Source organism: Sphaerodactylus townsendi, linkage group LG11, assembly GCF_021028975.2.
Source record: "Sphaerodactylus townsendi isolate TG3544 linkage group LG11, MPM_Stown_v2.3, whole genome shotgun sequence".
In the NCBI taxonomy this organism is placed as follows: Eukaryota; Metazoa; Chordata; class Lepidosauria; order Squamata; family Sphaerodactylidae; genus Sphaerodactylus; species Sphaerodactylus townsendi.
Window position 1 is genome coordinate 76,737,798 of NC_059435.1, and position 25,076 is coordinate 76,762,873.

At 48.0% G+C, this 25,076-nt stretch overlaps 2 protein-coding genes and 1 long non-coding RNA gene across 4 annotated transcripts in view; 2 read left to right on the forward strand and 1 right to left on the reverse strand.

The window, feature by feature from the left end:
• The window catches only part of LOC125440846, a 41,512-nt gene extending 31,880 nt beyond the window's left edge, over positions 1 to 9,632 (forward strand). The window contains exon 5 of the long non-coding RNA XR_007245756.1: positions 9,476 to 9,632. This is a non-coding gene — a long non-coding RNA (uncharacterized LOC125440846). The remainder of the gene's footprint in view (positions 1 to 9,475) is intronic.
• The window catches only part of KIF9 (kinesin family member 9), a 40,371-nt gene extending 25,811 nt beyond the window's left edge, over positions 1 to 14,560 (reverse strand). Inside the window, exons 1-6 of the mRNA XM_048510884.1 lie at positions 14,342 to 14,560; positions 13,353 to 13,459; positions 8,841 to 9,006; positions 6,926 to 7,032; positions 4,759 to 4,977; positions 926 to 1,009 (exon numbers count right to left, since the gene is read on the reverse strand). Coding sequence (XP_048366841.1) covers positions 926 to 1,009; positions 4,759 to 4,977; positions 6,926 to 7,032; positions 8,841 to 9,006; positions 13,353 to 13,448 — 672 coding nt within the window. The 5' untranslated portion in view covers positions 13,449 to 13,459; positions 14,342 to 14,560. The remainder of the gene's footprint in view (positions 1 to 925; positions 1,010 to 4,758; positions 4,978 to 6,925; positions 7,033 to 8,840; positions 9,007 to 13,352; positions 13,460 to 14,341) is intronic.
• A 127-nt stretch (positions 14,561 to 14,687) lies between these two features.
• The window catches only part of KLHL18 (kelch like family member 18), a 42,987-nt gene continuing 32,598 nt past the window's right edge, over positions 14,688 to 25,076 (forward strand). For both annotated transcript variants that reach the window (XM_048510885.1, XM_048510886.1), the window contains exon 1: positions 14,688 to 15,045. In XM_048510885.1, the coding sequence (XP_048366842.1) occupies positions 14,905 to 15,045 (141 nt within the window). In that variant the 5' untranslated portion in view covers positions 14,688 to 14,904. The remainder of the gene's footprint in view (positions 15,046 to 25,076) is intronic.

A 25,076-nucleotide genomic window follows, 5' to 3' on the forward strand; every position in this document is an offset into this window, starting at 1 on the left:
GCGAGGAGAAACACTGAACCTGTGGGGGCGCAGGACAGCCCCATGCACCCATTGGTTGGGGGGTTTGTCGTCGCAACAATTTACATGTTAGTCAATTATATAGGGTAAGATGTTATTAAATTTGTTTCCCAACCTTCCCAACCAAGGCGGCGTACAAACATTTTTAAAAAACAGTACAGGAATAATAAGTCATAAAACTAGGCAATTTAAATCTTATCATTAAAACTTCCAAAGACGGTGAAAAATCACCCAAACCTATTAAAAGACCACCCACCCTACCTTGGCGCAGACTCCTTACTTAAGGGGCTGTTCTAACACGGGAAAGTTGGGAAAAGGGGGCGGTGCAAAATACTAGGGGTTCATTTGTGGTTCAGTCGGGAGGCCTGAACCGAAAGCCTGGTGGAACATCTCCATCTTACAGGTCCTGCAGAAATGGTTAAGGTCCCGAAAGGCCCAGGAGTCAGCTGACAGAGAGCTCCACAAGGCTGGGGCCAGGGCAGAAAAGGCCCTGTCTCTGGTCAGAGCCAAGAGAAATGCCCATCTCTAGTAATCTAATGGATTGAGGACATAAGAACATAAGAACGAGCCTGCTGGATCAGACCAGAGTCCATCTAGTCCAGCACTCTGCTACTCACAGTGGCCCACCAGGTGCCTTTGGGAGCTCACGTGCACGAGGAGAAAGCAAGGGCCTTCTGTTGCTGCTGCTGCTCCCGAGCACCTGGTCTGCTAAGGCATTTGCAATCTGAGATGAAGGAGGATCAAGATTGGTAGGACCTTACAAATGTATCAACATTCGAACATTTGGCATATAGACAATTGTGTATGGACATATTTTTAGATATTCGGAAACCTTTTAAAGATTTTTTTTCCAGTTTGAGGACTCGTTATTTAAGAATAATTTTTAAAAAATTATACCGGCACCGACCTCAATGTAAATGGTAAAGATGCAGTGGGACCGAGAGGAGTTACTGTTCAGTTCATGCTGGCCAACACTTCTGTTGGTGTCACCCTAGGGAGCAAATAAAAATCACAGAAATACACAGAGAGGAAAAGGGTTACCCGCAGAGGTACAGGAGGAGGGGCGGACTTCTATCCTGTCAAATCCCTCCCCATCCCTAATGACCCAGATCTGGTATCTGTCCTAGCTGACCCACAAGGCACCACCAGCCCAAGGCACCACCAGCCCAAACTCCTGCCACATCAAGGGGGCAACTATCTAGGGGAAGTGGGAGTGGCCAGAAAGCAAGACTGTGCTATTTTATTTAATCGATGAAGGGCGCTGTCAGTCTCAAAAGCTTATGCCCTCAAAATCTTACGTTGCCTGTTTATATGCTGCCCCTCCCTGGCTCTCAAGACAGCTGACAACTGGGTTCCTTTTAGAAAGTAACCAATAAAACAACATAGATTTTTTTTACAAGGGCACACACAATTAAACATCCATTGAAACGCATGAGGTCACTACGAATAACAGTATTAAAAGCAGCTGCTGCGGCTCAGTTATTATCTGGAGCTAAACACATTACACCAATTCTCTGAAGGCACTCCTCCAGCTGACCATCAGCTATCAGCTCCAATTCAAGGTACTGTCCATCACATAGGGCCCTGGACCCAGGGTTGCAAAGCAGAGATAGGCAAAGGCAAACCAACTCTGTTTGCAAACCTCAGGGGGTTTTCAAGGGTATCTGAGATGGGAAAAAGCAATTTTTGAAAAATTAATGATTGGAGATACAATAATTTGCTAGAGAAAATCTATAAACTGTTATAAAAGGTGGCTTAGAAAATCTTTTCCCTTCCTCTCCCCACAACAGACACCTGAGGAGGCAGGTGGGGCTGAGAGAGTTCAGAGAGAACTGTGACTAGCCCAAGGTCACCCAGCAGGAACGTAGGAGTGCGGAAACGCATCTGGTTTACCAGATAAGCCTCTGCCACTCAGGTGCAGGAGTGGGGAAATCAAACCGGGTTCTCCAGATTAGAATCCACCTGCTCTTAACCTAAGGTGACCAGATTGTCACCTTTGTAAACCGGGACCCGGGCGCACGGCCGCAGAAGCGCACTGCCTTTTGGGGCGCTCCCCTGTGACAGGGCGGGAAATTGGGGAGCGCCCCAAAGGCAGTGCGCTCCTGCGGCCGCGTGCGCGTGAGGCTGCCGCACTGCCTTTTGGGGCACTCCACGGTTTCCCGCCCTGTGACAGAGCAGGAAAAGGGGAGCGCCCCAGAAGGCAGTGCGGCAGCCTTCCAAAAATCGGGACAGTTCAACAAACCCGCGGGACAAATTGGTTTAAGGCGGGACTGTCCCGCCAAAAGTGGGACGTCTGGTCACCTTAACCACTACATCATGCTGGCTCTGTGATTTGCCATTGCCTGCCTCTGTGTAGCAGCTCTGAACTTCTTCAGTGATCTCCCACCCAAGTGCTACATAGGGCTGACCCTGCATGGCTTCCAAACTCGGACAAGATGGAGCTAGCCTGCATCATGTTTTAAACCAGGGGTGGCCAACCAATTGGCCATGCTGGCAGGGGCTGATGGGAATTGTAGTCCATGAACATAACAGTCCAGGTGCTCAGGAGCAACAGCTGCAGAAGGCCATTGCTTTCACATCCTGCCTGTGAGCTCCCAAAGGCACCTGGTGGGCCACTGCGAGTAGCAGAGAGCTGGACTAGATGGACTCTGGTCTGATCCAGCTGGCTTGTTCTTATGTTCTTATGTTCTTAACATCTGGAGCACCATAGGTTGACCCCCCCTATTCTAAACTAATTTAAACTGCCAGGTTCCCCTCCGGAAATCTCAGTATTATAGAATCCACAAGGATTGCTGTGCATTAAGCTTTCCTTGGGTTAAGTTTTCTTGTGGTTTTCTCGTTCCTCCTTGCCTTCCCCTGTCAAACCACAGCAGTCCCTTTCACTTTTGAGGCCACAATTTCGAAACAATCCGAAGGGCTTTCTTTTATTTTAATGCCGAAGGTCTGTTGCTGGAGTAACAGACCCTTGAAATTGACATGAAATTTATTTTATTTAATTTATTTTATTCTTCAATTTATATCCCACCCCACCCCCCAAAGGGCTCAGGGCGGCGAACAACAACAATCATAAACAATAAAACATCAATAATAATATCACCATAATAACAATAATCATGACATCATAAATAAGTGGCATGAATAAACATCAGTAATCATAGAATAACAATAATAGCATAGATAAACGTAAAATGATCATAACTATCCCCATATGTCCCGAACCGGCCTCTGCGCTCTGCGGAGGCCAATTTGCTGGTGATCCCTGGCTCCTCCATGATGCGGCTAGCCTCTACCCGGGCCAGAGCCTTTACAGCTCTGCCCCCTGCCTGGTGGAACGCTCTCCCTCCAGCTGTGCGGGCCCTGCGGGATCTCAACGAGTTCCGCAGGGCCTGCAAGACCGAGCTGTTCCGCCGGGCCTTTGGGGAGGCAGGCCGCTGATGCCCCCCTCCCTCCTTAACAACTGTGGATGCTGTCGTCCCTCTCCTTTTTTAGGGGATTAGTTAGTGGGTCGCCATCTGCTGTATATTTATTCTAATTTGGTACCAACACGCTGCTTTTAATGGGGTTTTAATGGTTTTAAAGTGTATAGAGCTATTTCATTATGATTTATTTAATTATTTGAGACCTACTGATTTTATTCTGTGCTCTATCCATGTATCCATGTTCACCACCCTGAGCCCTCCGGGGGAGGGCGGTATATAAATGCAATCAATCAATCAATCAATCAATCAATCAATCAATAAAATCACATATAGGCAGTATGGAAAGCATCAATAATCATAACATTATAAATGTAAACAGAATTAAGCATCCATAACATCAATAATCACAGCCTCATAAAAAGGAACATGAATGAGCATTTACGCAGTCTAGCAAAGTAAAGCTAGATAACGGAAATTGGATTTTAGCTAGACCTAGCTGCTAGACCAGTGGTTCTCAGCCTTCCTAATGCCCTTTAGTACAGTTCCTCATGTTGTGGTGACCCCCAGCCATAAAATTATTTGTGTCTCGGTTCCTAAGCCCATCGGAAATATGTGTTTTCCGATGGTCTTGGGCGACCCCTGTGAAAGGGTCGTTCGACCCCCAAAGGGGTTGTGACCCACAGGTTGAGAACTGCTGTGCTAGACCAAACATGCCCCCCCCCCACAAAACCGCAACAGGCATCCTTTCCCAAATGGAGGCTGCACAGAAAGAAGACGGAAGTGGCGGGCAGGAAAAATGGCAAGAAGAAGAAGAAGAGTTTGGATTTATATCCCCTCTTTTCTCCTGCAGGAGACTCAAGGGGGCTTTACAATCTCCTTGCCCTTCCCCCCTCACAACAAACACCCTGTGAGGTAGGTGGGGCTGAGAGAGTTCTGAGAAGCTGTGACTAGCCCAAGATCACCCAGCTGGCATGTGTGGGAGTGCCCAGGCTAATCTGAATTCCCCAGAGAAGCCTCCACAGCTCAGGCGGCAGAGCTGGGAATCAAACCCGGTTCCTCCAGATTAGATACACGAGCTCTTAACCTCCTATGCCACTGCAGGCGGCTCAACTAGAGAGATGAATCCCTGGCAAACTAAAAACCCACGGGAAAACCCCACTGTGAAGCAAACAGCCATGGGATAAGTAGGGCCTGAATAAAAGACCAGCCAGTAGCATAGTTGGAAATGGGTGCAATTCCCGAGAGTGAAGTGACCTTACGAACGGGTCTTCAAGCCTGTGAAAACGCCCCTGCGAACATCACAAAGACTGACACTCCTCACCTCGAACAAAAAGTTTAAAGCCACTTCTTCGCTGGGGCAGGAGTGCACAGTCAGGCCTTTCACGGAAACCCCCCGAGGGCCCTCCACGATGGACAGCGGAGGGTCTGGAGCGTGGGGCGCCGAGGATAAGAGGTCAACGATGATCTCGTTGTGAATCTCCAGGTAAGACACTCGAACGGTGATGAACTGACCGCCGTGCTCCTCCATGGTTCTGAACACCTGGAGACAAAGACAAGCTCGTTTTGACGAAGCGGTTCTCAACCTGTGGGTCGCGACCCCTTTTAGGGGTCGAACGACCCTTTCACAGGAATCGCCTAAGACTGCCGGAAAACACATATTCCCAATGGTCTGAGGAACCGAGACAGAAATAATTTTATGGTTGGGGGTCACCGCAACATGAGGAACTGTATTAAAGGGTCGCAGCATTAGGAAGGTTGAGGAGAAGGTGAGGCACAAGCTACCTGGGTTCTGCCCAAGCAGCAGGAGGACTTGCCAGGTAAGGATGCCAGCCAGCGCTATAAGAACATAAGAACATAAGAACAAGCCAGCTGGATCAGACCAGAGTCCACCTAGTCCAGCTCTCTGCTACTCGCAGTGGCCCACCAGGTGCCATTGGGAGCTCACATGCAGGAGGTGAAAGCAATGGCCTGCTGCTGCTGCTGCTCCTGAGCACCTGGTCTGCTAAGGCATTTGCAACCTCAGATCAAGGAGGATCAAGATTGGTAGCCATAGATCAGGGGTAGGGAACCTGCGGCTCTCCAGATGTTCAGGAACTACAATTCCCATCAGCCTCTGTCAGCATGGCCAATTGGCCATGCTGGTAGGGGCTGATGGGAATTGTAGTTCCTGAACATCTGGAGAGCCGCAGGTTCCCTACCCCTGCCATAGATCGACTTCTCCTCCATAAATCTATCCAAGCCCCTTTTAAAGCTATCCAGGTGAGTGGCCATCACCACCTCCTGTGGCAGCATATTCCAAACACCAATCACACGTTGCGTGAAGAAGTGTTTCCTTTTCTTAGTCCTAATTCTTCCCCCCAGCATTTTCAATGAATGCCCCCTGGTTCTAGTATTGTGAGAAAGAGAGAAAAATTTCTCTCTGTCAACATTTTCTACCCTATGCATAATTTTATAGACCTCAATCATATCTGGCCTGTACAAGTGGGAAAGAAGAAGCCCAAGATCATTCCCAGTCAAGCTGCCCACAATCCTCAACAAGGAATTGTCCAGGATTGAACTGAAGCCGCTAAGGGGCAGAATGAGGTGGCATCAGGTCCCCATAGATTCCTTCTCCTGAAGCTACAAAGTACCCTAAGGGTTTTCTCCTACACTTCCTGCTGCAGCCAAGCCAGAATATCTCTGTGCCTGGTGGAACTGGTGGCCTGAATCCCTCCCGCAGATCTCCAATCCACTGAGTCCAGGAGCAGCAGTGGCGTAGGAGGTTCAGAGCTCGTGTATCTAATCTGGAGGAACCGGGTTTGATTCCCCGCTCTGCCGCCTGAGCTGTGGAGGGTTATCTGGGGGATTCAGATTAGCCTGTGCACTCCCACACACGCCAGCTGGGTGACCTTGGGCTAGTCACAGCTTCTCGGAGTTCTCTCAGCCCCACCCACCTCACAGGGTGTTTGTTGTGAGGGGGGAAGGGCAAGGAGATTGTAAGCTCCTTTGAGTCTCCTGCAGGAGAGAAAGGGGGGATGTAAATCCAAACTCTTCTTCTTCTTCTGAGTTGTGAAAGCGTCTGTCACAAAGAGCCCCCCTTATGGCAATAGACCTGCAACCTCTCCTTAAGCCCCAACCTACAGAGGGACCCGTTTCCAGATTTCCATGAGCCTGGACAACAAACAGAGTATAACTTAATGAGAGCTTAGCATCCATCCCTACAAAGTAATACCATTGACTGATCTGCCTTTACTGCAGCAAAGTGACGTTTGTAATGTGAGAAAAGAAGCCGTAGGGGGTGGCCTCTGCATCTGCCCCACCCCACCCACTGCTGATTCCAGCACTGACCCACAGGCTGCTAGAGATTTGTATCTAATCCTTTTTACGGTCACCCCAGCTGTGATGGGAGCCAAAGTCCTAACCATCGTAGGTTGGAAGGAATCCCAAATCATCCCAAAGAAAGCTCTTCTTTGATTCCTTCCTCATCTCCACCTTGTGACCCGGATTACCTGCTGTATAGCTCGGGGAATGATCCCTCGATGCTCGTAGTCTTCTGTCATTCCTGTCATGGTGAAAGTCTTTCCTGCTCCTGTCTGCCCATAGCAGATTATAGTACCTGGAAAAGTTTCCCAAACAAGCAAAACCACGGTGAATTTGAGTTTATGCCTGGTACATCACTTCCAAAATGGGCAACTTGCCTCCTACGGGGATCCATATTAGGACAGAATTATTTTGCTGCCTGAAGGAATTCAACTGCTGTGTGCTGAGAGCCACTGAAGAAGAAGAAGAAGAAGAAGAAGAAGAAGAAGAAGAAGAAGAAGAAGAAGAAGAAGAAGAAGAAGAAGAAGAAGAAGAAGAAGAAGAAGAAGAAGAAGAAGAAGAAGAAGAAGAAGAAGAAGAAGAAGAAGAAGAAGAAGAAGAAGAAGAAGAAGAAGAAGAACAACAACAACAACAACAACAACAACAACAACAACAACAACAACAACAACAACAACAACAACAACAACAACAACAACAACAACAACAAGAAGAGGAGGAGGAGGAGGAGGAGGAGGAGGAGGAGGAGTTTGGATTTATATCCCCCCTTTCTTGCCTGTAAGGAGATTCAAAGGGGCTTACAATCTTTTTTCCCTTCCCCCTCCAAAAACAAACACCCTATGAGGGGGGTGGGGCTGAGAGAGCTCCAAAGAACTGTGACTAGCCCAAGGTCACCCAGCAGGCATGTGTTGGAGTACACAAGCTAATCTAGTTCCCCACTAGTTCTAGTTTTAAAGAGAGGCTGGATGGCCATCTGCCAGGAGTACTTCGATTGTGTATTCCTGCATGGCAATGGGCTGGACTTGATGGCCCTTGGGGGTCTCTTCCAACTCTATGATTCTATGATACTCTACGGTAGGTAGTCTCAAAGCAGCTTACAATCGCCTTCCCTGACCCTCACCACAACAGGCACCTTGTGAGGAAGATGAAGCTGAGAGAGTTTGGAAAGAACTGTGATAAGAGTACCCTGCTCAGGCAGAGGAGTGGGGAATCAAACCCGATTCTCCAGATGAGTCCACCGCTCCTAATCACTACACCACCATGTGGTTAAAAGACAGGGTTCGCTGCCAGAAGATGTAGTGAAAGTGTAACCCCTCTGTTCAGAATGGGTTGACCCAGAAAGGGGTGGAGACTCAAAACAGCAGAAGGCTGCAAAAACTGGTGAAGTTGGAGGAAGCAAGGCTACCAGGCTGGGACCTTGATTTAATTCTTTATAAGCTCTTAACACCTTGTTTAAGGTAACTGCAAAGTTGTTGGGAACTAGTGGGAAGGGAGTTGTTTATTTTTGCTATATTTGTAAATGTTAGAATGTATTGTTTCACGGCTTGCTATGTATGTAATTGATGGGAGTTCGTTTGGGGACCTTCATCATCTTGGATCCCATTCACCAAGCCTCTGAAGTCTTCATAAGCCAACCACCAGCAGGAAGAATTGGACTTGGCGTTTATCAGTAGATTGTCAAGAGAAGGACTTGAAATGCAACCTAGAAGGACTGTAAATTGTTAAAAGTTAAATGTTAATGTTAAAAGTGTTATTTGTTAAGGAAGTCAACCATTTTGTTTTAAAATTTAGTTCTTTGCAACTCCTTCCAAGTTCTGCCCCACAGAATCCACAGTTAGAGGTTACAATAGCCGCAAGGGTAGATGATTTTGGAAGGGGATTCTGACACATTGATGGAGGAATGGTCCATCAGTGATTGCTAGCAATAGTGATTATGGAGCCTCCGAACTCCAATGCTAAGCATCATCAAGGAAAGTCCTTGGCCTCTATGTCCTGTCTGTTGTCCCGCCACAGTGACTGATTGTCCACTGCATGAGACAGGATGCAGGACTAGGTAGACCACCAGACCGATCCTGCAGGGCTCGTCTTCTGTTCTTTAAAACGTACCATTATATCCACCAAGAGCTTCGGAGACCAGGTCTCTGGCTACCGTGTCATAAACCAGCTCTTGCGTCGCGTTGTGAAGAATGCCGTCAAGTTTAAAAGACCAGTCTGTCTGCTTGTTGTTGACAACTCCCTTGGAACGGTCTCTCTCGATGTAGATACTGATCGTCTAGAAAAAGAGAAAGAGGCAACGTTGTAATTGACCGACAGGAGAACGTAAGAAACGGGCTGCTCCAGGAGGTCAACAGCCAACTACTGTTCCCAAGAGTGGGCAATGCATCATCTCTGCAAACTCAAAAAATGCAGCAAGCAAACAACAGGGCGTTGTGGGTTTTCCGGGTTGTATGGCTGTGTTCCAGTAGCGTTTTCTCCTTTATGAGAAAATGCTACTGGAACACAGCATACAACCTGGAAAACCCACAACACTATAGTGATTCTGGCCGTGAAGGCCTTTGACAATACAAACAGTCTGCCTTTGTAGCTCGTTCCTAGCATCTGGAGCTGAAGGATATGAAGTCTCAGAACACAGAGATCCTCAGCGAAATCAACTAATTGCTGCCATCGATCTAATCGTCTCATGAATCATCATCACTTCCTGTAGAAGTTAATTCCATGTTTCAATTCTTGTTTCTTTTCAGAACTGCAATCAGTCTGCTCTGATGGATGACCTTGAAGGGAGGCAGACAAATGTGCTTCTCCCCTGCTCTCTGCACAAAACTTACAATGAGATAAGTGTCCCTTCCTTATCTTCCTTCGGTTATCTTTTTCTAAACAAGGAAGCTGAGGCCTTTTTTAACCCGCATCTGGTAAAGGAGACGGCCCCAACATGGTGGTCGTCCTTGCACTTTGCTGTATTTTCCGAGAAAAACGAAACCAGCTTGATCCTTCCATGTTTCAGCTCCAGCAAAAGCTTTTGGGGTTGCAATCCGAAGGCACTTTCCTGGAAGCAGGCACCATTGAATAACAAGGTTTACTTCTGAGAAGACCTTGCAAGGATTGCTTCCTGTATATCAGGGGTAGAGAACCTGCGGCTCAAGAGCCGCATGTGGCTCTTCTGCCCTTGCACTGTGGCTCCACGACCTGTGCCGCCGGCCCCATCCTTGCCCACCCTGCAGGCAGCAGGGCGGGCGCACCACCTGCCCATGGTCAGCTGGGCCGCGCTGTGGGCTTCCCCGGCGGGTGTTTTCCCGGCGGCCGGTGAGGCCGAGCCGCCAGCTTCATCCTTGCCCACACTGCAGCAGAGTAAAAGGTTAAAAAAACCCTATATATATAGTGTTATCTTTATTTTAAATGTCAAAAATTATTTGCGGCTCCAAGTGTTTTCTTTTCCCATGGAAAACGGGTCCAAATGGCTCTTTGAGTGTTAAAGGTTCCGTACCCCTGCTGTATATGGTGCATGAAACACCTAGCTGCTCTTGCAAAGAAATGATGAGCCACACTAGCCAATGAATCTGGAGTTGCCATAATTTGCTTGTTCTGCCTTTATAGAGAATCCAGATAATGTGCAGTTCTGAGTTGTTTTCCCAACCTCTTTTTTGGGTGATCTGTTTAGTTTAAAACATAATTCAAGATTGTGCCATGCATGTAGTCAGAGAGCTACTGACGTTTGCCAGGGTATTCTCCCTTTCTTGTAGTCAGTAGGTTCTCTAAGAGGATTCAAAAATTATTTATTCTATTTAAGTCTTTCCTTTCTTCCTGCTGGGAACTTAAAAGTAGTTTGCATTGTGGCCCCAGGTCCCCTTATTTAAGGAGGAAGAAGACTGGGATTTAGTATAGCTTTTCACTTAATCACCAGCCAAAAAAACTGTTCGTTTATTTTATATTAATTACTGCTGCTCTGTACTTGCAGCATTACAGCAAAATAAAAATCAGCAGTGATTAGCTGAATAAAAAGTTTTAAAAGCAGTATTTAACACACATACACACCAGTTAATCATTATTTCATGGATTCTGTAAGAGAAGTTATGTAATAAGGAAGAGTCACTGGAAGAAACAATAAAGCTGTACCCTGTTCAAGATAAAGATGACAGGAGATTTATGAATTCATGCGCCATTTCCTGGGCTGTCTTTCCTCTAGAATGCTGCACTTGGGCAGGCTGACCAGACGTCCCGCTTTTGGCAGGACAGTCCTGTCTTCAAACAATTTGTCCAGCGTCCCGCGGGTTATTTCAATTGTCCCGATTTTTTGGGGAGGGGCTGTCAAGCTGTAGCCTTGTGCTTGGGCGCAGAGCGGCAGTCGCGGCAGCCTCCTGCGTGCGCGGCTGCAGGAGCACAGCCTTTTGGGGCTTGCTGTTTCCTGCGGCCGCGCACACGGGAGGCTGCCGCACTGCCTTGCGCCCCAGAAGGTGCGCGCGGCCGCCTACCCCCCGTCCCGGTTCACAAAGGTGACCATCTGGTCACCTTACACTTGGAGACAGAACAAGGTAGGAAAAGTAGAGGGCAGCAGGAATAGAGGAAGACCCAACATGAGATGGACTGACTCTACAAAGGAAGCCACAGACTTCAGTTTGCAAGATCTGAGCAATGCTGTTAATAATAGGATGTTTTGGAGGACATGGATTCAAAGGGTCGTCATAAGTCTGAAGTCGCTTGAAGGCACTTAACACACACAAGCAAGAGAAGTGGCCCGTCATAGGATAACAAACACTATAGCTACAATCACTAAACAAAACGATCAATGGAAAACTGTACAGAGAAGTGGAAACTTTGCCGAAGGGGGCTTCTGAATTGAGATATAGTAGGATCTTGCCTGTGGAGATAGAGATTTAGTGCTTTATTAAGTGCTACGTAGAACTCCACTTTCTTATTCTTCTTCCTACTGAAAGTGGGCAAGGAAGCCTTCAGGAGTGTGACATAAGAACATAAGAACAAGCCTGCTGGATCAGACCAGAGTCCGTCTAGTCCAGCTCTCTGCTACTCGCAGTGGCCCACCAGGTGCCTTTGGGAGCTTACCTGCAGGAGGTGAAAGCAATGGCCTGCTGCTGCTGCTGCTCCTGAGCACCTGGACTGTTAAGGCATTTGCAATCTGAGATCAAGGAGGATCAAGATTGGTAGCCATAAATCGTCTTCTCCTCCATGAATCTGTCCAAGCCCCTTTTAAAGCTATCCAGGTGAGTGGCCATCACCACCTCCTGTGGCAGCATATTCCAAACACCAATCCCATGTTGCGTGAAGAAGTGTTTCCTTTTATTAGTCCTAATTCTTCCCCCCAGCATTTTCAATGGATGCCCCCTGGTTCTAGTATTGTGAGAAAGAGAGAAAAATTTCTCCGTCAACATTTTCTACCCCATGCATAATTTTATAGACTTCAATCATATCCCCCCTCAGACATCTCCTCTCCAAACTAAAGAGTCCCAAACGCTGCAGCCTCTCCTCATAAGGAAGGCGCTCTAGTCCCTCAATCATCCTCGTTGCCCTTCTCTGCACTTTTTCTATCTCTTCGATATCCTTTTTGAGATGTGGCGACCAGAACTGAACACAGGACTCCAAGTGCGGTCGCACCACGGCTTTATATAAGGGCATGACAATCTTTGCAGTTTTATTCTCAATTCCTTTCCTAATTATCCCCAGCATAGAGTTTGCCTTTTTCACAGCTGCCATGCATTGAGTTGACATGCCCATGGAACAATCAACTAAGAGGAACTATCAACTAAGAATAATCCTTGATTGGTAAAGTAATCCAAGAACTTGGCCACAAAGGTTTAAATTTTTGCACATGACTAACCCATCCACCCAGAAGAGATTGCTCAGCTGATGGCCTGTGCAGGATTGTGGCACGTGAGAATAAATGGCAGAGGAACAAAACAGCGCGTCACACACTGAAGACGGAGGATCAATATATTAAATAAATGTATTGATGTATATTTTATAATTGTCCAGTTACTGAATCCAATGATTGTACATTCAGTTTTTTCAACAATAAGTTCATTTTTGAGATATATAATCCATACCTTCAATATCTACTGAACAAAAATAGTTCATTTTTTCAATATCTTTAGGATAATTCTATTCCATATAGAAAGTACTTCCCAAACGACTCGCGCATTTATAAGTACGTTTTCACTGTAGTCTTCCTCAGGAGAAGCAATTCTTTCAGGAAAATTATTCATTCATTTGCCATGCACAGGTCTTTTTGTCTCTCAACGGAGCTGACACACAAACCCAAATGGCTGCATACACTCTACATACATATCTCAAAACTGAACTTTTATTGTTGAAAAAAACTGGATGTACAATCATTGGATTCAGTAACTGGACAATTATAAAATATACATAAATACACTTATTGAATATATTGATCCTCCGTCTTCAGTGTGTGACGCGCTTGTTTTGTTCCTCTGTCACATACGTTACACACAATTTGGCTTGTTTTCATGTGAGAATAAATGGCAGAATTTGCAGATCACCATGAATGCAGGAAACTTGGGAGAAATCCGAAGCAGGTTTACTCAGAATCTACTGGTCACAGCACAGTCCAAGGAAAGAGATCTCCTGCTCTTGTTTACAGTCCCTTACCTGATTGTCTGGCCCAAACTTGATCGTATTTTGAGGAAATTCAGCTGATGGCCTCAGTCGCACGAATGCATGAACTCTTTTTGTGGAGGCACACATTGTGGCAAATGCTAGGACAGACAAACAGGAAGGCAAAGTCAACATTTGCTTTCTCTAAGTGCCCATTCACACCAAAGCTTAAAGTTATTGCTGGCAATAATGAAGCCAGTTGAAAGCACTGCTGCATTTTCAGAAGTGGCAGGCCATCCTATAATAAGGTGTCAGTCATTCACACATACAAAAGTGCAATTCTGGGTGTGTTTATGTTGGCATAAGTCTCTGTGTCCAAAAGCATGCACAGGATACTCTTCCAACGCATAACAGAATAGGTCCGTGATGGCGAACCTTTGGCACTCCAGATGTTATGGACTACAATTCCCATCAGCCCCCGCCAGCATGGCCAATTGGCCACCACTGGAATAGGTCTTTCTGCATTGATTTAGTTCTCACGTATCCTCTGAAAATCCCAGGAAGTGCCATTTAGATAGGTAGGGGTGCGAATGCTCCCAGTAGACTGTTCAGATATTTCCCCAAATTATAATCTCTGGCGTTCTTCAGGAAAGGACAGTCAACAGAAGTTCCTTCTTTTATGACCCACAATGATGCATAAATTAACAGGTGGAATTTATTTGCCACAAAAAAATCTGGGGAGTTGGGCACAAGGTTCAATCGCTTTTAAAAAGGGCAAGGCTAAGATACATGAGCAGTTAGAGATCAGAAGGGTTGCCAGCTCTAGGTTGAGAAACTCTTGAAGATCAGGGGATGGAGTTTGGAAGGACCTCAGCAGAGGAGACTGTTATAGAGTCCACCCTCTAAAGTTGCCTTTTTCTCTCAGGGAGCTGATATCTGGAGATCCCCAGGTCCCACCTGGGAGAGGTTGTTATCCCTAGATTAGAACTATGAGCTGCGATGGATTAAAAAAATGGAGCCTCCCACATTCAGGAGCAGTCTACCTCCAACTACCAGATGCTGTCGGGCAGTCCTCCGCCTAAAGCAGGGCAGTAGGCTAAACAAGTTTTTGCTCGGCTGCAGCTAGACTTCTCCTGTGTGCTTAATAAATCAATACTAATTAATTAAGGGGAAGGTCAACAAGCCGCTTCTGGTCCCACCGGCGAAGGATGCAGCATAGTGTGCTTATGGGATATCGAAGGGGCGGGAACGGCAGCAAAGTATGGCGGTTGCTATGACGACGGTCTCTTCCGGTGCTCCCGGTTGCTATGGCTACCGCCACTTCCGCCACATGCCGGAAGTCCCCTGGGCATCGCCGCAGAGCCGGCAACAGGGGGCGGAAGGGGGGAGGGCGAGGCGAGACCGGTCTTCCTGCGCAACTTCGCCGTCTCGCGCGACGGGGGCCCGGCTACGGTGGCCGGGCGGGGCCAGGCGGCGCCCGAAGCGAAGGCGGCCGGCGCTGCTGTGAGGCGGAGCGCCTGGCTGAGGAGAGCCGGACCCGGCCGGCCCGGGGAGGCGAGACGCGGCGCGGCTGACGGGCGGGCGGGCGGGCGGGCGGGCAGGCAAGATGCTGGAAGCGGCCGGGCCGGACCCGGAGTTGGACGGGGAGGACCTGGTCCACTTCTCGGTGGGGGACCTGCCCAGCCGGGGCTACGGGGTGATGGGCGAGATCCGGCGGCAGGGCAAGCTCTGCGACGTCACCCTCAAGGTAGCTCTCGCCCGCGGGGGTGGGGAGGGGGAGGGGGAGGGGGAGGGCTGGCTGGCGGGGGGGAGGGGGGCTCCCCTGGGGAAGGGGGAGGGGCAGGCAGGAAGCCCCCGCTGGAAAGGGCGGGTGAGATCCACAATCTTGGGGGGCAGGGAGGTAGAAACATACCTGTGAACACGCATATGTGTGTGTATCTACATATGTATATGCACGTGTGTATGTGTATGAATGTGTGTACATTGGTATGCGTGCGTGTAGATTTGCATGCATACGTGCATCCACTTGTATATACCGGTATGTGTGCATGCATATTTGTGTCAATGCACATATTCAAATATTCGTTCCTTCTGCTAGCATATAAACTCATTTTAGTAAAATTGCACTTGCATATGGAAGAAGAGAAGAGGAGCTTGGATGGGTGCCCACCTTTTCTCTCGTGTAAGGAGACTCAAAGGGATTTACAGACTTCTTTCCCTTTCCTCGCAACAGACACCAAGTGGGGCTTGACAGAAGGAGAGGAGTTTGGATTTATGCCCCTCCCTCCCCCAGTAAGGAATCTCAAAGGGGCTTACAAATTCTTTCCCCGCAACAGACACCAGGTGGGGTTGAGAGAGGTTGGAGAGAACTGGGACTGGCCCAAGGTCACCCAGCAGGGATGTAGGCGTGGGGAAGCAAATCCAATTCTCCAGATAAGACTCTGCCGTTTTGGTGGAGGAGCGGGGAATCGAACCTGCTTCTCCAGATTAGAGTCCATCTGCTCTTAACCACTACACCGCACAGGCTTTATGTATTAGGGGAAGGCACAGTCATCTGTCACCAAAGACTGTAGAATTTGTGATGCCGGGTTGTTTTTTAGCATTTGCACTTTGATGTAAACTTTTGCATTACAATTAAAGCCTGGGGGTGGGGGTAATTGATAGTCATAACTCTAAATGTAGGGTTTTTTTTTCTTTTTGTGAACCTTTTTCATGTACATAGTCTGTTCTGAGCTGGGATTTTCTCCCCTCTTTTTGTGTGTTTTCACGGGACAAAAGCCACCCCAAAATCCAGGTGCGTTTTTAAAGCTGATGGCAGCAGGACCTATCAGGTCAGCCCCAGTCTGCTTCTTCAGGTAGGCAGCTGAGGGGGAAAATCACAGCAAGAGTGACTGTTTTGTTGTCACCTGTCAGACGAAGGGAGCTTGGATGCTTCTTGAAAGCTCATTCCTGCCGCTCCACCCCCCCTTCCAATCTTGTTGACTTCTAAGATCCTCCCAGCTATCGAATCCAGCTATCTATTTACAGAAGCACATGCTGCAATAAAAGTGGGTCTTCTTAGGAGCAGCTAGATTGGAGGTTTGTTATGTTATCGCCTAAGGTGGCTCCCCTCCTCCTAATCATCCTTCATGAATAAGATAACAAGGGAAGGAAGGAATGGAAGCAGGGCCAGGCTGGCAGACAAGGGGGGAGGAGCAGCTGGGGGAGGGGTACAAGGGCATGAGGAATGCTGCAGGGAAGGAAGAAGAAGAGTAGAAGAGTTTGGATTTAAATCCCCCCTTTCTCTCCTGCAGGAGACTCAAAGGGGCTGACAATCTCCTTGCCCTTCCCCCCACACAACAAACACCCTGTGAGGTAGGTGGGGCTGAGAGAGCTCCGAGAAGCTGTGACTAGCCCAAGGTCACCCAGCTGGCGTGTGTGGGAGTGTACAGGCTAATCTGAATTCCCCAGATAAGCCTCCATAGCTCAGGTGGCAGAGCTGGGAATCAAACCCGGTACCTTTGCCGCCCCCCCCCCTCCCCATGCTGAAGGGAGGTGGTAATGAACAGGGTGGGATTTCTATTGATTTTTAAATTTTATTTGTCATTTATGCTACTTGTAGTACACCTTTCTCACTGGGTCTCCAGGCAGATTACAATAGAGTGGGTCAGTGCAGTCAGACTTCATTGAACAATGCAATGGGAGCAAAGGTCATACAACCACCACCAGGCAGTCTGGAATACAACTGAAGGAAAGCAAAAGGATTAACAGGGCGCATAAAATGAATGCAACATTCCATGGTAGGATCCAAGTCATAAGAACATAAGAACAAGCCAGCTGGATCAGACCAGAGTCCATCTAGTCCAGCACTCTGCTACTCACGTTGGCCCACCAGGTGCCTTCGGGAGCTCACATGCAGGATGTGAAAGCAATGGCCTTCTGCGGCCGTTGCTCCCGATCACCTGGTCTGTTAAGGCATTTGCAATCTCAGATCAAAGAGGATCAAGATTGGTAGCCATAGATCGACTTCTCCATAAATGGAGCAGCAGTGGCGTAGGAGGTTAAGAGCTCATGTATCTAATCTGGAGGAACCGCGTTTGATTCTCCGCTCTGCCGCCTGAGCTGTGGAGGCTTATCTGGGGAATTCAGATTAGCCTGTACACTCCCACACGCCAGCTGGGTGACCTTGGGCTAGTCACAGTTCTTTGGAGCTCTCTCAGCCCCACCTACCTCACAGGGTGTTTGTTGTGAGGGGGGAAGGGCTAGGAGATTGTAAACACCTTTGAGTCTCCTGCAGGAGAGAAAGGGGGGATATACATCCAAACTCTTCTTCTTCTTCTAAATCTATCCAAGTCCCTTTTAAAGTCACAACAAGTTCTACATCATACACAGTAAAGACGCAGGCGACAGAGAGGAGAAAGCGCACAAGGGTCACTGGCTGCTGGTTTCACTGCCCCGCATTTGCTTCCTGGAAGGCTGTGCCTTTGTTTCAGATAAACTGGGGGAAAGGGGGAACATGTTTGTCTGGTTTAGCAAAATTAAACTGCAGTCCTATGACCCATTCAAGAGTGTTAAATCTATACTTTCATATCAGTTTTTCTGGAGTGAAGGGCACTTGTCAGGCGTTTGAGGAAGTACGTTGTAATCTCTTTTTTTTAAGTTGGAATAATGGAACCCACTTGGTGTCCCCATTTGGAGGGCGGAGGCAGACATAGTAGAAATGGAATATACTGAACAGATAAAAATGAGAGTTCTGTAAGTTGCTCACAAGACTCTTCCCGGTTCTTCTTTGGGAGGAGCTATGGGTCAGTGGCAGAGCATCTTATGGGCCTGCAAATGGTCCTACATCCAACCCCTGTCATCTTCAGTTGAAAGGATGTGAAAGTCCTCTGCCTGAGACCCCCAGAGAGCCAGCGTGGCATAGTAGTTAAGAGCAGGTGCGCTCTAATCTGGAGAACAAGGTTTGATTCCCTGCTCTGCCACGTGAGCTGTGGAGGCATATCTGGTGAACTAGATTAGCTTGTGCACTCCAACACATGCCAGCTGGGTGACCTTGGGCTAGTCACAGTTCTTCGGAGCTCTCTCAGCCCCACCCACCTCACAGGGTGTTTGTTGTGAAGGGGGAAGGGAAAGGAGTTTGTAAGTCCCTTTGAGTTTGTAATCCCCTATGTCCTATGCAAACATATTTCTTATGTTCCTACAGGAGAGAAAGGGGGGGATATAAATCCAACTCTTCTTCTTCCAGTCTTCTTCCAATGAGCAGCAGTGGCGAAGAAGGTTAAGAGCTCGTGTATCTAATCTGGAGGAATCGGGTTTGATTCCCAGCCTGTGCACTCCCACACACGCCAGCTGGGTGACCTTGGGCTAGTCACAACTTCTCGGAGCTCTCTCAGCCCCACCTACCTCACAGGGTGTTTGTTGTGAGGGGGGGAGGGCAAGGAGATTGTAAGCCCCTTTGAGTCTCCTGCAGGAGAGAAAGAGGGGATATAAATCCAACTCTTCTTCTTCTTCCAGTCTGAGTATACAATACTGACTCGGATGGGCCAATGGTCTGATTCAGTATAAGAGTAGCAGAATGGTGTAGTGGCTAGAGCGCTGGACTGGAAAGTGCAAGGCTCAAGTTGAATCCTCCCTCTGCTGTGGAAACTCACTGGGTAATCTTGGGCCAGTGACACACTCTCAGCCTAACCTACCTCACAGGGTCGTTGTGTGGATAAATTGGATGAGAGGAGGAGGAGGATGTAAACCGTTTTGGGGTCTTGCTGGGTAGAAAGACCGGGTAGAAATGAAGTGAATAAGTAAATAAATATAAGGTTCACGCGGGTTCATATGTTAAATATAAGGTTCACACATGTTCATGCGGGTTCTCAGTGGCGGAGCAGCAGTGGCGTAGGAGGTTAAGAGCTCGTGTATCTAATCTGGAGGAACCGGGTTTGATTCCCCACTCTGCCTCCTGAGCTGTGGAGGCTTATCTGGGGAATTCAGATTAGCCTGTGCACTCCCACACAAGCCAGCTGGGTGACCTTGGGCTAGTCCAGGGGTAGGGAACCTGCGGCTCTCCAGATGTTCAGGAACTACAATTCCCATCAGCCCCTACCAGCATGGCCAATTGGCTGAACATCTGGAGAGCCGCAGGTTCCCTACCCCTGGGCTAGTCACAGCTTCTCGGAGCTCTCTCAGCCCCGCCCACCTCACAGGGTGTTTGTTGTGAGGGGGGAAGGGCAAGGAGATTGTCAGCCCCTTTGAGTCTCCTGCAGGAGAGAAAGGGGGGATATAAATCCAAACTCTTCTTCTTCTTCTCGTCCACTGCCCTCTCAAGTATATTTCACTTGCAGTCCTAGGGATGGCTTCGGCCGCCTAATGTTGAGTAGAACTGCTTTGCACAGCAATTGTGCCACCTAATAGGTCCACGCTGCCTGCTGCCGTTTGAGGTTTCTGGCTGGTGTTGGCGGCTGCAGTAATTTATAGCGCTTCCTGAATTTTATTCTTTGTAATGTTTTGCGGATGGTCTGTGGGTACTGGGTCTGGGCCCGTGCCTAGCTTGTGGTGCCACCACACCTTCAAGCAAACCGCATAAGCAGCTTTGGCATATATACGATAACAAAACCCAGGACTGAATGAGTCACGGGAAAGAAGAATTTCTGCCTGCTTTGGAGTGTCCTTGGAGTGAGGCAGCTTGGTACTAGTGGGAGGGAGGGCGTATCAGTGTTCCCATCCAGCGTTCACCCGGTTTTGAAACTGCTGCTGCTCAATTTTATCCTTACGAACCTCCTGAAATCAAGCTAATCTGCTCTGAGCCACCTTCTAGATCTCTTGTGCAACTTGGCAATGATTGTAGCATAAGAGTGTAGGAACTACTCCTTTGGATATGAGGATCCTTCTTTTCCAGCAATCATCTGATCACGCGAGTTTTGACTCTTGAAAACTTGTATTCTGGAAATCTTTTTTGTCACTTCTTTCATTTTTTAATATGATGCCATTTAAATATGTGGTAGATGTACCTGGAGCAGAACATAATTTTTTTAATAAGTGGCCGATACCAGCAATACAAAGATTAAAAATCACACGCAATGTGTGATTGGTGTTTGGAATATGCTGCCACAGGAGGAGCAAAAGCCACTAACCTGGATAGCTTTAAAAGGGGCTTGGACAGATTGATGGAAGAGAAGTCGATTTATAGCTACCAATCTTGATCCTCTTTGATCTGAGATTGCAAATGCCTTAACAGTCCAGGTGCTCGAGAGCAGCAGCAGCCGCAGAAGGCCATTGCTTTTACATCTTGCATGTGAGCTCCCAAAGGCACCTGGTGGGCCACTGCGAGTAGCAGAGAGCTGGGCTAGATGGACTCTGGTCTGATCCAGCTGGCTTGTTCTTATGTTCTTAGAAAGTTCTGGCTCGTATTCAGAAGGCAACTGTCTGATCCTGTGGTCTGCAACCTGCGGCTCTCCAGATGTTCATGGACTACAATTCCCATCAGGGGCTGATGGGATTTGTAGTCCATGAACATCTGGAGAGCCGCAGGTTGCAGACCCCTCTGATCTATCTGACCGGAATGCTAAAGATCACACCACTGTGGTAGCAGTTTCATCAGTAAGCCAACCAGAAAAAAGAAATCCAATCTTTTGATATATTTGAGAATCTCTAGCACAGATTCACTGAGTGGCCATGGAACAGTCACTTAACAGCTCTTTTATAAAGGAGAACAACATTAAAAGGAAGAACAAGCGATCTGTTTCACAAGGTCCCCAAAATCCCAGGGAAGTTTGAAGTACGGTTCGGCATGCTGAAAGATCAATATGGATATACATTAGCTGAACAAGACAAAATGAAGAAAAGATGGGAGTGATGCACTGAAGAACTACACAGAACACAAGAAAGGATGACAAAGCCCTTCAATGGTTTCAAGAAGAATCTGCAGTACCCTGAAAATCTTGTTGGTCCTAAAGTGCTTCTGGATTCAGGTCTAGTTCTTCTGCAAGTTCAATGTGGCTACTTTCTGAAACGTCTTCCGACAATTATGCCTCCCAGCAATAGCCAACTTTTTGATTCTGGGAAGCCCCCAAGCAGGACACGAAGGCAGACACTTTCGTGGTTCTTTGTTTCCAGCACCTACTGTTGAGAGAGGCTTCAAAATATCAAGTCCTAAGTAGCCCATCTGACACTCTTTGAGAGACCCGTTCTCCATGACTGTGTTCAATCCATTTATAGAACCAAATAAGCTAGGAATCCCACAAACCATGTTACCATTTAGGGGAGCAGCGATGTGTTATATCATCAGCGATATTAGTTCTTGAAATGCTGCCCTCAAATCAATCAATAATAGGTTAGGAGCAGCAGTGGCGTAGGAGGTTAAGAGCTCGTGTATCTAATCTGGAGGAACCGGGTTTGATTCCCCGCTCTGCCGCCTGAGCTGTGGAGGCTGATCTGGGGGATTCAGATCAGCCTGTGCACTCCCACACACGCCAGCTGGGTGACCTTGGGCTAGTCACAGTTCTTCGGAGCTCTCTCAGCCCCACCCACCTCACAGGGTGTTTGTTGTGAGGGGGGAAGGGCAAGGAGATTGTCAGCCCCTTTGAGTCTCCCGCAGGAGAGAAAGGGGGGATATAAATCCAAACTCTTCTCTTCTTCTTCTACTTGTTTAAATGTATAGCCTGGCTCCTCTGGCAGGTTTGGGAGTGATACTGGGAACGAAAAAGAAAACATCCCTCTAAACGTTGGTGAAATCCAGGTGAACAATGGAAAATATCAGCTGCCAGGAAACTTTACATGCTGACTACATCTCCCACCGGCCCCCAACAAGCTTTGAGTGGTATGGAGGGGAGAACTTGGGGTCGATGCAAGGTATCCAAAGGAAGGCATTCATAAGTGGGGGCAACCCCCAACAAATACCTCTTTGTGCCTCTTTGCTTAGACCAGGGATCTGCAACCTGCGGCTCTCCAGATGTTTACGGACTACAATTCCCATTAGCCCCTGCCAGCATGGCCAATTGTCCATGCTGGCAGGGGCTGATGGGATTTGTAGTCTATGAACATCTGGAGAGCCGCAGGTTGCAGACCCCTGGCTTAGACAGTTTATTGGCACTGATCCCCAGCTGATCTCAGTAATGGTTTTGTCTCACGTAGCCTTTGGGGAAAACACTGAATACTGTTGAATGGGGAGGGGCTGCGCTCAGTGGAAGAGCCTCTGCTTGGCACACCAAAGGCCCCAGGTCCAATCCCCAGCTCCTCCAGTTAAAAAGAACTGACCTGGAGGTAGCGTGAAAGACCTGAGAGAGCTGCTGTCAGTCTGAACAGACAGCAGAGGTGTAGCTCAGGAAAATGAAGCCCGAGGCAGACTTCAAGCCCCCCCCCCCCGCCCCATGGGCTCCAGCGCAGCCCCCCTCCCCTTGCACCTTATTTACCTGGCGTTTTGCTTGGAAGGAGGGGACAAGAAGAAAACGATGATGTCAACTCCGCCATAAGAACATTTGGCCTCCCGTGGGCACATAAAGGGGGAAGGAGGGGTTGTTTAGTATTTTATAGTATAGTACAGCCATCTGTAGTTAGTATTTTATATATTATTTTATCGTAAGTTATGTATTTGATGTTTTAAATTGTTTTAGTGTTGATGGATACCGCCCTGAGCCTTTGGGGAGGGCGGTATATAAATATAAATAAATAATAGATAGATAGATAGATAGATAGATAGATAGATAGATAGATAGATAGATAGATAGATAGATAGATAGATAGATAGATAGATAGATAGATACATACATACATACATACATACATACATACATACATACATAGATACATACATAGATACATACATAGATACATACATAGATACATAGATAAAAGAGATTTGCTCCTCCATAGGGCCGGGAAGGGGAAGGGGTCTGGGGGGCGATTTTCCGCCCCCTCGTGATCTCACCAGCGCCCACCCAGTGTGCCGGTCCCCACCCACCCCTGTAGTGACACGTCTGATAGACCGTCCTGGCCTTGACAGCTTGGTATTCTGATTCAGTAAAAGGCAGAGTCATTTAGTAGCAAATACCTTTTGTGCTCATTTGAGGGGTCGTGTTAAATGGTCGTCTGTGTATTTTCTGCCTGTTGATGTTTCTGCCTGTTGATGTTGCACAGACTGAAGGGTTTATCCTCGTAGAAGAGAGCTTTCTCTTCCACGCTGGAACTAGACTGGAACAGGCCGTCCTTCCCCTGTACTCACAAGCAGTTCCTGAGTGCTTCGTTAACCTTTGACTGGACTTTTTCAGCAGGTCCGTTTGCCCGTTGATTTGTGCAGTTGTTTTCCTTCACCGAGCACAGAACGCTCAGTGACGACGCTTTGCAGATTGATGGCGAGGGCGGAAAACGGCGTCCAGTTGCAGCCGGCTTATGGCAACCCTTCCTGGGGTTTTGAAAAAGACAAGAGATGTTCAGACGTAGTTAGCCATTGCCTGCCTCTGCACGGCAACCCAGAAAATCTGATGAATTCAGGCTAGCCAAAACCTAAAATACAGTAGGTCAGGGGTGGGCATTTATTTTTTCAATGGGGCAGCATAAGAAACAGAAAATATTGTGGAGGGCCGGGCCAAAAGGCAGGGGGGTGACGCGCTTTTGAAAGCCAAGGCAACCAGCTTCTGCGGCTTTCAAAGACACCTCGTTCCCCAGCATGGCCGGGGGGCCAGTCAGGGTCATCCGGTGGGCCGGATGTGGCCCGCAAGCCTTATAATGCCCAGGTCTGCAGTAGGTGTTCAAAGAACTCTCATGAATTGTTCTCAGTGCCATGTTGGGGGTCTGCAGTAGTGGTGGGGAGTTTCTATAGGGGGTGGAAACTGATGGTCGGAGGTAACCCATCGCTTGTACATTTCAAGTCAGAGATCTGCACTAACTACAAAATATGGTCTCACGCCTCTCAGGACAGCATCAAAATGGTAGGGATTTGTATATATTTGGAGTTCTCACGCAGTGTGCAGAGAAAGGACAGACTGTTCATTGAGAAGACTCTTTCTGAAATTCTCCCGACAAGTCTCGAGTTCAGGTCCCCGAGGCATGATTTGGGCGTTGAGAATCAGTTGAAGAAGAAGAGGGGCCTTAATGGATACACCGGCCGGCTCGAGCTTAATGGCTTAAGCCTTATAGTATCATGGAGGAGGAGATTAGGGTCAGAGGAAATGCTATGAGGATCTAACTCTATAGATCCACCTGTTGTAGGTTCTATAAGCGTTTAATGCTTCTAATCACATAGAAGCTAGAAGAATTAATTAGAATTGAAGGGGAAAGTACCGGTACTTTGTCAAGCGAAAATTAATTGTACCCCGCCTTCAAGGCTTTTTAATCTATGAAGGGCTCTGATTCCATAATGTCTCCTGGTGCCCTCCACAGTTGGGGGTGGGGGCATAAGTACAGTTTTGGGGGATATGTGCCATTACTTATACATCCCCCAAATCCCGTCTCCCCTTCATTGTCTTTGAAATCGAGCCCCAGATGTCAGCGATGGAGCTGTAGGAACCAAGCCATGGTACTGGACAGCTGAATTTCAGGGCTACTTGAGCAGGGAAGCACTCATCTATTTTTAGGACACAGTCATGCCGCTGACCTTTGGGAGTGGGAGAATTTCCTAATTCTTTGCTGCTCCCCTCCCTGCCCCCACCCGACCCCCCATTTATTCGACTGCAGTGGCGTAGGAGGTGAAGAGCTCGTGTATCTAATCTGGAGGAACCGGGTTTGATTCCCAGCTCTGCCGCCTGAGCTGTGGAGGCTTCTCTGGGGGATTCAGATTAGCCTGTGCCCTCCCACACACGCCAGCTGGGTGAC